Source organism: Megascapheus bottae, chromosome 14 (assembly GCF_031878675.1).
Source record: "Megascapheus bottae isolate mThoBot1 chromosome 14, mThoBot2.hap1, whole genome shotgun sequence".
NCBI lineage: Eukaryota > Metazoa > Chordata > Mammalia > Rodentia > Geomyidae > Megascapheus > Megascapheus bottae.
This window is the reverse complement of record NC_143522.1, coordinates 10559866-10574177: the sequence shown is the minus strand read 5'-3', so window position 1 is coordinate 10574177 and position 14312 is coordinate 10559866. Positions and strand designations below refer to the sequence as shown.

Here is a 14312-nt window from a genome sequence, read left to right as displayed (position 1 = left end):
ATTGCTGATAAGAATGTGATGGATTGGCCGGGAGTTTGGCCTAGTGGTTAAAGTGCTTGCCTAGCATGCATGAAGACCCGGGTTCGATTCCTTGGTACCACATACATAGAAAAAAGCCGGAAGTGGTGCTGAGGTTCAAGTGGTGGAGCTCTAGCCTTGAGAAAGTCCAAGGACAGTGCTCAGGCCCTGAGCTCAAGCCCAGGACTGGCAAAAAAAAAAAAAAAAAAAAAAGAATGTCATGGACTTTCTTTCCCAGGCTAGTTTTGAACCATGATCCTCAATCTCCTGAGTAGCTAGGGTTACAGGCATGAGCCACTGGTACCCAACTAAATAAGCAGTTTTAATTATATGCATTTTGTTATTATACCTATGATATAGTGATTTTTTTAGTGAAAACATTAAAAAGTAACTAGAATAGAAACGAGCTTAAAAAGAGCTAACACAAACTTGATTATTAAAAACAAGTCAGAGTGGAGAAAAAAAAGCAAGAAGAAAGAAGAAGATCCAGAAATCATGAAGAAGTAGGAAAAAGACAAAATGGATGATCCAAGTAAATATGGCTGATTCAAATTCCCAGTATCCAAAGCAAAATACATTTTAAAGAAAAATGGGCAAAGTACAGAAACCACAGGTCACAAAAGAATGAACATCTAGTAACCTCATGAAAAGATTCTAAAGTACTTAAACAGAAAGTCAAATGAGAGTTGTTTTAATGTACCAGATTTGCAAAGGTATTTGCATATTTTGTATGCAAAACAATGTAAAGACATAGACATCAAATCTCCTGAAACTTCCAGACTTCATGGCACCTTGTATCTCAGTACATTTTGCAGCGTACCCTTGGGCCAAAGGAAACACTGAATAGTTTTGCTAATTAAGTCAGGACCGATCAATTTTATAAATATTTATATAATAGTAACTTAATTGCTATGTGCAATGCACACATACAAAAGAAAAGTAATGTTTTTATTTCATCCTTAAGTTGTCACCGTGGTACACTGTGCATTTTCTCAAACTTTGGAATCAGATCAATCCCTCCTACTCCATTTCTCACACTGTGATGATTTTTACACAGCATTAGTGTTTTTTTTTTAAATACTGCTCTGAAAACCTAAGTTTGCACAGACATGACATCATGAAAAACATGGAATATGCTCTGATGCTGGCACTGGTGATCCAAGCTGGTGGGTTCGCATAGAATCTTACGTGACTCAAACCTTGCTCTGCTTCCAGTGACAATTCACGACCCCGCACCCCCGCCCACCGGGTAACTACAGGGATTGCTTGCAGTGACTCAGACTCAGGTACCCTGCTGCAGTTTGGGAATGAGGCAAACACACTTTCTGGAAGATAAGATTGGGAAAGGAGAGGGGGGGAAAGGAGAATTGTTCTTTCAGTGAGTATAACACCATTCACCAGTTGAGAGGACTCCCTAGATGCCACCTCCTGTTTAATATGACCATCCAGAGAGAGGGCTGCCACTGCCACTTTTACAAAATTATTATCTTTAAATAGTTGCACAAAGGGGTTTGAATTTAATGTGTCAGTGTATCTTTGATCACTGTCACCCTTTCCTTGCTGTTATTTTCTAATTCACAGAAAACAAATCAGGCCAATAGATTCTCTCCATGCAGCATTCAGAGCTGAGAAATGGTGAGAGCCATCCCAGTTACCATGACATACAAGAGGCCAGAGAGAGGTCAGATGCAAACCCACAAAGGATCCACGTACAAATCAACCGTGTAAGGAGGCAGAAGCCAGGAATCAGAATGGATTCGGTTCTGGCACTGGAGTTCAGTGAGGCAGGGGAATGGGTCATCTTTCCTGGTCTCACCCCCCCCCCCTTACTCCCAAACCTCCAGACATGCTTTCACCTCATTTCCATGTCCCACAGAATGACGTCATCGCTGACCCAAGGGTTGGAGGGCTCTGCTGGCGTTATGAATGGGTCGTATTCCACATACTGCTCTGTGTAAGCAATTAAGCTGCAGGAGGAAAGCAGAGCAGAGGAATGTCACAGATTCTTTATGGAAAAAAAAAGTACTTTAACTCAGTTTCACATAAATACTATAGTGGTCTTCCTCCAAGGACAAATTAAAAGAAAAAAGTATCTTCATCTCACTGCACCCTATCAAGGAGTTCGCCCTTGAACTTGTTTCTTGTCGAGAACATATCAATTTCCAGTTGCTTAGTCTTTGGGTACCATATTCATTTTCTGCCCATGCTCCCGCAACACCAGTGAATGCTTCACTGAGACTTGATTGCTCCTCACTCTGCAGATGCCCTTCTTACTGAGAAGCTGCTGCAAACCTGCTGTGTGTCTCCTGTCTAGGCCCTTCTTACTGAGAAGCTGCTGCAAACCTGCTGTGTGTCTCCTGTCTAGGAAGACTATGGATTTTGAGCAACTGGACCACACAGAATAGCCCAGTATTCTCAGCTGGAGGACTTCTTACTGTAAAGACCACAAGGATCTCATGTAAGCACCACTCCAAAAAGCCACTTACTTTTTCTAACTGCAATTGCAATCTGATATGGATAACATAAATCTATAGACAGTTAAAAACAATCAAGAAGTACACAATGACTATACATTAAAAGAAAGCACAAGCTGTAATTGTTTTCTCCTCCGTTCCTATAAGCATTCATCTGTAGATTTCTACATTATGCACATTAATAGCTGCTCTTGATTTATTGATCTTAGACAAGGATTTAACTCTTTACAATTAGGCACCTCCTCCCCATCCCTGTCCTGCAATAAAGCTTCCAAGTAAATTCATAGAATATTATTATTAAGCCAATTATCAGTGCCTCACCTTGTTAAACTAGATAGACTTCTTTGTTGCTCCTCTCTAGTGACATTATTATTATTTTTTCAAATATTTGAACAGACCTATGAAATATCTGGCAATTATTTCCATATCTTATACACGTTGCATAAGTAATCGGTTCTGTCCTGTTTGATGGGTTCCCTCTTCCTCAGCCTGCAGGCATTTTGATCCAATCTGGATTGTGTGTTCTATGGGCCTGATTCATCATTCTGAGACTCTCTCTACTTTTGTGCTAAACCCACCATTGGTCTAAATTCCACCATTTCTCTTCTGATTTTACTTACCTGTTATGTTGAAATACCTCCTGTAGTAGTTTTCTCACACATGGGAGCTAACTATTTTGAGTCCTTAAACAAATCTAAAAAAATGCTTTCATTTTTTTCTTCAGAATTTTGGAGACAATACTCCACTTTTGGGCATCCAGGTTTATTATTGATAACTCTGGATTCATTTAGGCTCATATTCTTTTATTTCTTTGCTCTTTTCTATCACTGTAGAATTGTGTATTGTTGGAGTGCTCTGAAATTTCATGAGTGTATCTTTCTTGTTTTCATTAACTATGCTGAACACAATATTTTTCCTGGACATTTGATATTCTTCATTTGCTCTTTTCCTCTATTTTTTGCTTTGTAATTATTTTTGATTAAATATTGAACATTCTGAATTGTGAATCTAATTTTTCTCCATATAAAAATCACTTTATATTTTTGTTTGATTTTATTGACCAGCTTATTTAGTTTTGATATTCAAGTTTTCAGAGTATACTCTTGTTTCCCATAGTAGATAGTTTCTTGTTCTGTGGATGAAATAACTTCTCACATTCCAGTGGATACTGTCTATAATTTTATTGTTTATTAAATTGTTTTTTTAGCTTTTCTATATTCCCCTCTCTCTCTCCTCTCTCTCTCTCTCTCTCTCTCTCTCTCGCTCTCTCTCGCTCTCTCTCGCTCTCTCTCGCTCTCTTCCTCTTTCTCTCTCTCTCTCAAATATAAATGATACTTTTCTACCCTGGGCCTTTCTTTGAGTGTCTAGGAAATCTTTGGATAACACACTATGCTTAAGCTCTGGGCTTTGATAAGAGGCTCGATGTATGAATGCGGATAGGACTTGTCCTCTGATGTGTTTTGTGGATAGATTATGGGTTCTAGTCTTTTCTCTAGGACTCCAAGAAAGCGATATTGAGACTTGCTTCTGGGGGTATTTATTTATTTTTTCTAAGCATAGACCAGAAGGCTTTTTCTGTGAGACCTGGATAAGTCAATATTTTAGTGATGGGCTGCAGAGTACATTTTGGCAACTACTCAGTTCTTTCATGCAGAAGCATTCATAAATGAATATTTGTGACAGTGCTCCAATAAAACTTTATTTGTAAAACCAGAGAATGGAATAGATTTGATCCACAGGTTGTAATTGATCAGTTTCTTACCTGTGGGGGTAAGTATGTATGTCTCGTTCTGGAGACCTGACAGTAGTACAGCAGAGGGGTTCTGGTCATGATACCCCAAAGTAGTGAGCACTTTTGAAGTGCTAAAGGAGAAAGAAAAAGTCTCAGAGCAAGCTTTTCCTGGCCTCCTGTCTTCCTATCTTCTGCTTCTTTGCCTCCTCTGAAGTAAATCTCTAGAAACCAGAATTCTTTTTCTCCAAGTCAGATCATACAACCATGAGCCAAAGGAACCATAAAACCTACAACAGTCATTCGCTCTTCCTTCTCTCTTGAAAACTCTCATTCCAGAGGGGCCTGCTTCTTACTCAGGGAGCATTCCGTTAGTGGCATGTTTTGGAAGAAAGAGATAAGCCAAACACATATCCACAATATTATCTCCATTGGTTGTATCATAATTTACAGTCATTTCCTTTATATTAGACTTTTGTTTATTTATTTTTACTATACATAGGGTATAGTAGAATGCCATTGTTCATATAGACTTTTTAATCTTTTTGTACTTAGGATTTAAAATATCCTCTCAAAGCTTCTATACAGCCAAGCTTTGTCCCCAGTGCAAAAAAATTTATAGGAGGAGCCTTTGGGAGGTGACTGAATCATGAGGGCTCTGACATCATCCATGGATTAATCCATTATGGATTCATAACTTAAGAGGCTATTAGTGTAAAGGAGAGGCTATTTAGAAAAAGTAAGTAGTTGGGGCATGTCCTTTGAAGAGGTATATTTTGTCTCTGAGCCCTTCCCCCGCTTCCCTCCTCCTACACAAATTACCACCCTGGATACAAATCCTCCAGCAGGGTAGAAGGCATAGTGGTCCAGGGTGGAAAGCCTTGATTTCAGCCCTTGGTTGAGTGATTAAGTTTATCTTGTGTTATGGAATGGCCTTTTGAACTAAGAACCACTGTGATTTTTTAAGAAAGGAAGGAAGGAAAGAAGGAAGGAAGAAAGAAAGAAAAGAAAATGGAGGAAAGCTTTTTCAAAGAATCTTGAAACCCCTCTATAAATGGGAACTTTGTGACTGAAATCACCTGGCACAGTGCAGGTCCACTGTGGGTCCTGTAATTAAGTCTCCTTCAAAGTTCCTGTCCAGACAGGCAGGGCTTCCTTGGTAAGAGCGGAGGAGGCAGAGTGTACAGAGAAGGGGCTCTCAGGAAGGACTTGGCAGGAAGGATCAAGCTGTGAGCTAAACCATGACCGGAAGCCACTCCTTGGCTAATTTCATTCTTTCTAAGAGAAATGAGGTCATCTATTGAGGAATACTTTAGTTTCTCAGGATTACTATAACAAATCATTACACATTTGGTGGCTTAAAACAGGAGATGTTTATACTGAGTTCTGGGGGCCAGAAGTATGAAACAGGGCTCCTCTGGACCATGCTTCAAAGATTCAGGGGAGAATTCTTTCCAACTCTTCTACTGCCAAGCATTCTTTGCCATGCAGCTTCAACTTCTTTGTCTTTACATCTATCTGTGTTTCTGTGTTTTTTTCCTTCTTTTTTTTTGTTAGTACCTTTGAATTCAGAGCCTCTTCCTCTTGCTCAGCTTTCTTGTCCATGACTGGTATTCTACCACTTGAACCAGACCTCCAGTCTGACATTTTGCTGATGAATTGGAGATGTAGTCTCACCGACTTTTCTGCCTGGGTTGGCTTTGTACTATAGACCTCTAGGCCTTGGCCTCCTATGTAGTTAGAACATTAGGTAGGAGCCATGTGCAATTTCTTCTTATTTGGATGCTTGTCATTGGATTTAAGAGTCCTTTGCACCATCCAGACTAATCTCATTCTAAGATCCTTAATTACATCTGCAAAGATGTTTTCCCTAAGTGAGATCACGTTTACAGGTTCCACAGGCTAAGAATTAGGTGTATCATCTTTTCTGGGTGGGGAAGGATGGGCTATTCACTATTCTACCCAGAACCAGATAGGGCTAAGGAGGACAAACTTAGTCACCTGATAGCATAAGACAAGTCAGCACTGGGTAATCTAAATCTATCAAGATGTCACAACTTCTACTGAGATCTTCCTCAGTAGCTAGAGTCTTGATGACATATGAGGGGGCTCCATTTTCAGTGTCTAGAGCATTCTTCCCTTCCTTGGCTCATGGGTGCCTTCTCTCTTCAAAGCCAACAGTGACTAGGTAAGGCTTTCTTCTCTCCCATTACTCTGGCCTTGACTCTTCTGCTTCCATCTCTTATCTTTAAAAAACCTTTGTGAAAATATTTGGGTGTCTGGGGAATCCAGGCAGTCCACAAGTCAGCTCAGCAGGCTCAAGACAAAAGAAGGGCAGACAGGCAGGGGAGTAGGCAGCCATGGTCGATACCCAGTGCTATTTGTGTCCGAAGTCAATACTAATGACCACTGAAAGACTTGAGAAAAGGGGACCAAAAGCAAGCAGGGAAAACAAACAAAACTAAGGCATGCCAAGGGCTTCATAGGGTACCCAGCACATTGTCACTGAAGGGTCACAGACAGATGGACATGGGTGGCACAAAGAGAATTAAGAGGAGATGGAAAATAGAAAAATGAATGTAGGAAATCCAGAAGAAGCTTATTAGGAACAAAATTTCTCCTTGAGCACTTTAAAAATTCTTGCCCTCATATCCTGACCCCATCAGAGTAGTATCTGGTTGTGTTATTTTCAAAAGAGGGTTTTTTTTTTTGGTGTTTTTTCCCCATTAGATGATGTTGGCCTAGCAATTTGGGGCACAGGCACACTCTTTCGTCTCTGGATTTGGCTTTGGGTGGAGGTGTAGAGCTGACTGTTCCTTCACTCTTGCCATAACTACCTAAAGTTATGGTGACAAAAAAATCTACCAGGTGCTTCTTGGGGTGGAGTGAGGGTCACTCAGTCATATTGCAAACAGTGTTCAGTATCCACTGATGTTATTACATAGCAGATAGCTTTCTGAATCACGGGAAGGTGTTCACAGTTTGTCAATAGCAAGTTTCTAACTACAGTTGTCAGTCCTGGAGATGAGGCATTACTAATGCACGCCCTTCCCTATTTAGACTGTAACTACGGTCTACCTTTGGTAAACCAGGAGAGGAAGGAAATAATGAGAGTTTAGAAATCATTTAGCCCCACCACTTGCAAGAAATCTGGATGACTGTTTTCAATCTATTTTAAGAACAATCCCCCCCCAAAAGACTGATAATTTTGTTACAAATTAAAGGGTAGCATTACAAAAGCAGAACAGAGGAACTGGAGGAGGAAGAGATACTTTCCATATGAATGAAGGGGTACCCCGAAAGGAATCTCAAAAGCTCAATGTACAAATGTGGAATTTGGCTGCCAGAACTGATGATGAGGAGATGCTGACACTAGTAAGTGCCAGGGAAAGGGACAGTGAGACCCAGCCTGCCACCACAGAAACCACTATTCAAGGGAAGAAGGCTTAGAATGGAAAGTGCTGACGGTTCATTGTCCATCACTTGTGTTTTAGGAAAGTGCAATAGTCGTGAAGTCTGAGCCCCTAAACAGCATGGAACCAGAAACTGAAGGGGAAGAGGAAAGTATGTTTGTACCTTCCCAAAAGTGAGGACAGTTTCCAAACCAAAGAGAACGAAAGGGAACCAGAATAGAAAGAGCTGATGAAGAGGGAGGCCAGGAAACAGAAGCATTGTGGAGGGAAGGGAGAGGAAGTTTGGTTCCCGTTAATGAATGACTGAATCCTCTGCTTTCAGAAGGCTGGACAGAGAAAGAATGTAGACTTCCATAACGAGAAAACTCCCTAGAGAAACTACATAGCAGAGCAACTTTGGGATGAGGGAAAGAGTGCGACGATGGAAAAGAGCACATGCCAGGGCAGTGATCCTGATAGCTTTTCTTCCATCAGCTACAGATTCAGATTTCAGTTGATAGGGACATCATGGTTCTAATGTTACATTTAACCTGTAGACTGTCTTTCTTTCTTTCTTTCCTTCTTTCTTTCTTTCCTTCTTTCTTTCTTTCTTTTTATTTTATTGTAATTAATAGCGGGGTTACAGTAGTTACATTTGCCAGATAGTAGGTGCACTACTTCACACACAATGATACCCCTTCTCTTTCTTTTCTTTTTTTTTTTCTATCACCTAAAATGGGCTGGAAGAAAGAAGAAAGCAAGGACCCCATGGTTCCTACAATCACATAAAAGCAAAGTTCTAATGGCTTCTTTGGCCTCCTTTTTTTCCCCTCCCCTGAATCTATCATTAGACATTAAGTACACTGACTTCTATCACTCTAGCAGGTTTTTTAATAGAGTCTTGGGGGTATTGCATCCCTTGCTGTCTTATCTCATTTCATTAATTACATTTCATGATCATTGAGGGTCAGGAGGCAGAGGAGGAATCAGCATCCCATTGCAGGGAGTAGTGTTGATCTCAGACACTGGGCAAGCATGATGATGGTTTAAAAAAAATCAATTTGCCAGTCAGCTGTGACACACAAATGGCTTTCAGTAATGGGGTGAGGATGAGCCACCTACAGAAACAGACAGAAAATGAAACAATTTGATCTCTCTGCACACCAGCATGTAGCAGGACACCTGCAGCCAATGTGGCATAACTCAAGTGTCACTATGGATGGGGTCAAGGCTGTGGGAAAGAGGCCAGTATACAGAGATGCGGTGCAATTTGGAACTAAAACGTATCGAGTTTTGTATTCTCAAAGTTGGTTTGTCAGGTGCTTTAAGGGTTGGGTGAATATAGATAGGACCCCTTTGGGGAGTCTTGTAAAGAGGAAAACCATCTCACTTATTTGACAACTTTAATTGCCTAGAGAACCAAGATTAGATACAGGGCCTGTCATGGTCCAGCTCATAACTGTCCCTCACGGATATGTGGGAAAGGGCTGTGACTATAGCGGGAAGTGGTAGAAACTTCAGAAGGAAGGGCATACTGAGGTCACTGGGGGATGGGCACTTGGAAGGGATTTTGACTCCCTCTTCCCTTCCCTTCCTCTTCCCTGTCCTTTTCCTCCAGCCCCCCCACCCCGCCGCTTCCTGGGTACCATGAGGCAAGCAGCTCTACTTTACCATGTGCTCTTTACCTGTCGTGCCACAGGACTAAAGTCACAGACTGGGGCCTGCAGTGCCCATTTGGGGCAGCCTATAAGTGCCCCACGAAGGAGATGGAGAAGAGGCATAGTGAGTGAGAAGAATGACACCTGCACCCTCTGATTGCTGTTCTCCTGAGCACTCAGACATCAGTTCATTCCATTTCCTGCATCTGTGTTCTACTCATTTTCAACGTGCCAGCCATTGCCACATGGAAGCATACTCTCCCTTTCCATCCACTGTATGTGAACTGAGTGTCAGTACTGGAACAAGCTCTTGCTATCCTACTAACCTGCAAATTAAGCACCATTACTCCCTCCTCTTAAAGAGGGGTAAGCTGAGGTGCCCAGAGATAATGCAACTAGTTTCATCAGCTGGAAAACAGGAATGGCCTCTGCAGCATCCTCCACAACAGTCCACACACATACACATACACACACACACACACACACACACACACACACACCCCCATGGGGACCTTTTCTCAGGGGATGAAGTTCTGGCTAATTACCACTTCTCATCAGAGCTGGCTCAGGGAAACATGATCTGGGATGGGACTCTGTTGGCCCACCTGAGAGAGCTCAGCTTTCACCTCTGGCCAGCTGCCAGTTTCCTCTCACAGGTACTTCCTCTGCAGAGCAGAGACACCGACAAATCACGCTCTAGGCTGCCTTTATCTCATGCTAACACCTGCCTCCTTTCTCTCCTCTGCCTCCCTATTTGGGAGTTTCCTTGTGGCTCTAATGAGAAACCCTCTGGCCACATTGAAAGGTTACCAGTTATTGCTGCTGGAGAATACAATCCAATCTCTGCTGGGGTCTGACTCAAGGAAACTTCTAGCTTTGAAGTAATGAGCCTTAGCTGGAAGAATCTCTTAATGTGAGCACTCAGGCATTAGTAGACAGATCAGGAGAGGCTCCTCCCTGGACTGCAGGTAAACAAATAAACAATGGGATGTGCCAGCTCTCCATCCCTGCCCTCACCTGGGCTGCCTGGGTCTCAGCACACCTGTGAGATGTCTGCCTACCTCATGCTGACTGAGGCACTTTCTCAGACACCCAGGCAAATAAGACAGAATGGAGGTGTCAGCTCCATGGAAGGACCTGGGTAGCTGCCAATGGCTTCACCAATGCCCCAGAGACCAACCAGACCAACTCCACTTCAAGATTACCCAGAATGCAGCTTCCTTGTTCTACACTGAGATCATAAGGCTGAGGCTTGGGAGTTTCCATTGCTTAACACCTTCCCTTGCCTGGTTCATGGTGCTCAGAGCACCTATACAAAGGAGACCTGTGTACTGTCTCTATGATAATTGCATCTCTAAGGAGCCCTTCCAAGGGCTGAAATTGACATCACTCACATACCAATCCCACCACAGGGCAGAAGAGCTATTTCTGTTCTTGCTTCACATAGCAAGGGGCCTGTGGTTCTTCACTACCTGTGACAATAGAGTCATAGAGTTGGGATCATCCTAGTTTTTCTGGCCTTAGCCATTCATTGGGGGTCAACCACAGAGCCTGGTGCTCCAGCCAGAAGTCACACAGTTGGACAGATGGAGATAACAGGTGGCTGTAATTGGGACTCCAGAACAACGGACTCCCCGATGTAAGGGGAGCTTCAGTCCCTGTCTCCTCCAGGAATGGGAGTGACTTTGTTACCCATCTCTAGAACACTTGGTATGATCTGGAGAGATTTTGGGCTGTCAAAGATCAGAGGTAAAGATCAGAAATGTTGCTAAAATCATTTCATGCACAGCACATTATAGTGGAACACAACAAATAATTATCTGGCCCAGAATGTGAATGGTATTGCTAGCATGGAAAACTCTAGTATAGTGGAGTTGAGACTTAATGCATTGTCTCCATGCAAGGGAAGATGATGGATGCTAGGAAAGTGGAGGTCAAAGAAAGGTAAGTCTAAGAACATAGAATGGACTGGAAGCCAAGAAGCTGAGACAAAGAAAGCAAGCTAGGAGAAAACTGTTAAAGTCTAGTCAGGGTATTACAGAGATCTGGATTCAGTAATTAGAAGTAAAGTGGAAAGAAATATTTAGAAAGATAATCTCCTAGATGATTCAATGTGAAAAGTCAAGAACACAGATACATTTGCAATGGATTAAAGGGCTTTTGTTATTGTTGTTGTGATTGGTTAAAAACAAATAGTGTCTGATGGGAAATCTGGATTGCTCTCATACCTCAGTGCTGTCTTCATGGCACCCAATCCCTCCTGAGGCCAGTTCACAGGAAAACCTTAGCCTTGGCCCTTTCTAAAGTGCACATTGCTGCTGGTGAGACTTTCTGCTGCAGCTGCCTGATTCACAACAGAGCTTCCTCATTTGCTAGACTTAGTCCCGGGACCACCCTCCCTCTGCACTTCTTGTATCTTGACACTGCTTGGTAGTACTTGGGGGGGCTTCTGCAGTAGTGATTAAAGTCTGATCTGACCTGTTGAAGTCTCTGTCTCCTCTCTTTCCTTTCATCCATTTTCTGTTTTCTAACAGTGTCACCAGCAAGAATATATATGAGATGGAATAGATGCAAGGTGTTATCAGTACAAACCCAAATCCATAAACGTCCTGGGTCCCAAAAGGCAAAGTGCTAATTCAGGTTTTGGATTCAGAGCTGGTGTTTTCTTAGCTTCTGTTTGTCATTGTTTATCTAGTAAGAAGACGTGGATAAGCCCCCTTCAGGGGTCAGCTAAGAAAGGCTTCCAGGCGAATCATGTAGCAACGCCAGGCAGAGCTGGGCTTAAGGAACCTAGGTTGTATAACATTTAATAAATACTACGACCTTGACTTAAACCCATGATTCTTTTCAGAGATTGGCCATTCCTTAAGCAGCAGCATATGGATGAGCAAATGTTCAGTTCTGGCTGCCTGATTAGATTTATTCCATACTGATTCCCTGGGCAGTCCCTGTCTTTGTGGTAGAGTTAAAAAAATAGATCATTTAGTTGATAAAATTGAATCTCCCATGAGTTAACAGAGTGGAACCAGCTACTGGTGCAGATTGTTGCACAAATGCACCCGAGGAAACCAGGATGGAGGGGCCAAATATTTTCTTGATTTGCTGGGGTTCATCAGTTGATAGTGCATGACAGCCAGATACCTCCTGAGGATTCAGTTCTCTCTGTTTATGTGGCCAGCCCCTTTAAAGTGGACACACAATTTCTTTCCTCAATAAAGTAAATCTGGACGGAAAAAGGTGAGATGCCATTTGAATTAATTAAAGCTGGAGGCTAAAGGCTTGAGATGAATGACTTTTGTTGTTGTTGTCAGTAGTGAGATTTGAACTCTAGGCCTAGGCACTGTCCCTGAGCTCTTCAGCTCAAGGCTACCACCCTATCCCTTAAGCCACCACACCACTTCCGGTTTTCTGGTGGTTAATTGGAAATAGGATAGGGAAGGGGGGAAAACAAGATGAGGGGCGGGGGTGGGGGGAGGGAAAAGGGGACCAAGACATGAGAAAGGGTATCAGTGTTTGTGAAGTAATGCACCTTCTATCTGGTGAATATAATGTAACCCTTCTATTAATTACAATAAAAAATATTTAGAAGAAAAAAGCCCAAAGATTGAAAAAAAAGTCTCATGGACTTTAGTTTAGTGCTCCACTGGCTTTGAACCTCGATCCTCAGATCTTGGCCTCCTGAGCAGTTAGGATTACAGGCATGAGCCATCACACCCAGCTCAGGATGAATGCCTTTAAGAGCATTCTTCTCTGATTGACAAGGTCCTGTGGTCATTGTGAGAAACTTTAGTGTTAGAAGTTGCCTTGACATCACTGGAGAGAGGCCTGTGTTCTTCACTTTACTCCCATGAAGCCTACGGCTTCTTCACATATTGAGTAAAGGACTCACTGCAGTTTAACTTTTGAAGTGGAACACAGATCATTAACCATTACCTTGTAATGCTTTCCCTTTGTAAAGAAGGTGCAAGTAGTAATATTCGTGAGGGCAAAACTTACCTCTCAGCCACTTTGGACATTTTCAAACAATGTCTGTCAATCTGTGCATTCAGAAAGGTTATCTGGGGAGACAAAGAAAATAGGAATGTTGCGACTAAGATAGAATTCTTTATCGTCCTTCTCTCCATGAACCCAAATCTGTATTTCCACTTAGATTCAAAAACCTTCTCTGGCTAAGACTTGTGCCCTCCACCTTTGTCCCCAAGTGGCCTATTTGCCCTGCCCGAAATTCCTACAACACTCAAGTCTCATACTCTTCAGGTTAGGCACTGTCATATGTTTTCCTGGATTGTGTTATAAATTCAGGCTTGATTCCTAACAATGGTTCCTCATACTGAAAGGCAGTATGTAGCCTCTGAAGCATAGCTACCCATGGATAGGTAACATGTGGACCACGAGATCCCAGGTCACTGTGTTTCTGCCTAGGTCCTATGCTCATCACCCACCCATGGGTTTGGGCTGTTTGACCAGAATCATCAACTAGCTATCTTGTATAAATTTGTTTCCTAGCTAGTAATAGGCTTGCCCAGAGTAGGCAATACAAGTTTACTCTCTGCCCAACTCATGCTAGAAGGCACTAACTCCTACTATAAATAATGAGTGCTAATCCCCTTATGACTAGTAAATATCCGAAAAGAGCAGTGGACTTAACTGGTTGCTGTTGATCTGGGGTCATCCTCATAAAAGAAAGTAATAATATTCCACCAAATAATGCTGAAAATGGCATTGGAAAGGGATTTCTTTATTCCTTTAATTTTTTCCCTTCTCATCTTAATTTTTTTAAATTTTTTATTATTACTATAAAGGTTCCATACAGGCGGGTTACAGTTACATGAGTTAGACAAAAACTACATTTCTTTTCGGACAATGTCACCCCTCCCCTTACACGCTCCCTGCTTTCTTTATTCTTCAGCTTCCCTTTTGAATCACAGCAAGAGAGTCCTTCCAGAGTTGGTGGTTCTGAGCTGGTGTAATCCAGAAGTCCATTTTAATTTTAAGAACTCAGAACTGCCCATCATTTATGCCTCCAGCAGTTATTAAACTG

General features: G+C 42.2%; 1 protein-coding gene across 4 annotated transcripts in view; it reads right to left on the bottom strand.

The window, feature by feature from the left end:
- The window catches only part of Rgs6 (regulator of G protein signaling 6), a 430841-nt gene that overhangs the window by 55181 nt on the left and 361348 nt on the right, over positions 1 to 14312 (bottom strand). For all 4 annotated transcript variants that reach the window (XM_090344405.1, XM_090344408.1, XM_090344407.1 and 1 more), the window contains exons 12-13: positions 13268 to 13329; positions 1875 to 1985 (exon numbers count right to left, since the gene is read on the bottom strand). In XM_090344405.1, the coding sequence (XP_090200531.1) occupies positions 1875 to 1985; positions 13268 to 13329 (173 nt within the window). The remainder of the gene's footprint in view (positions 1 to 1874; positions 1986 to 13267; positions 13330 to 14312) is intronic.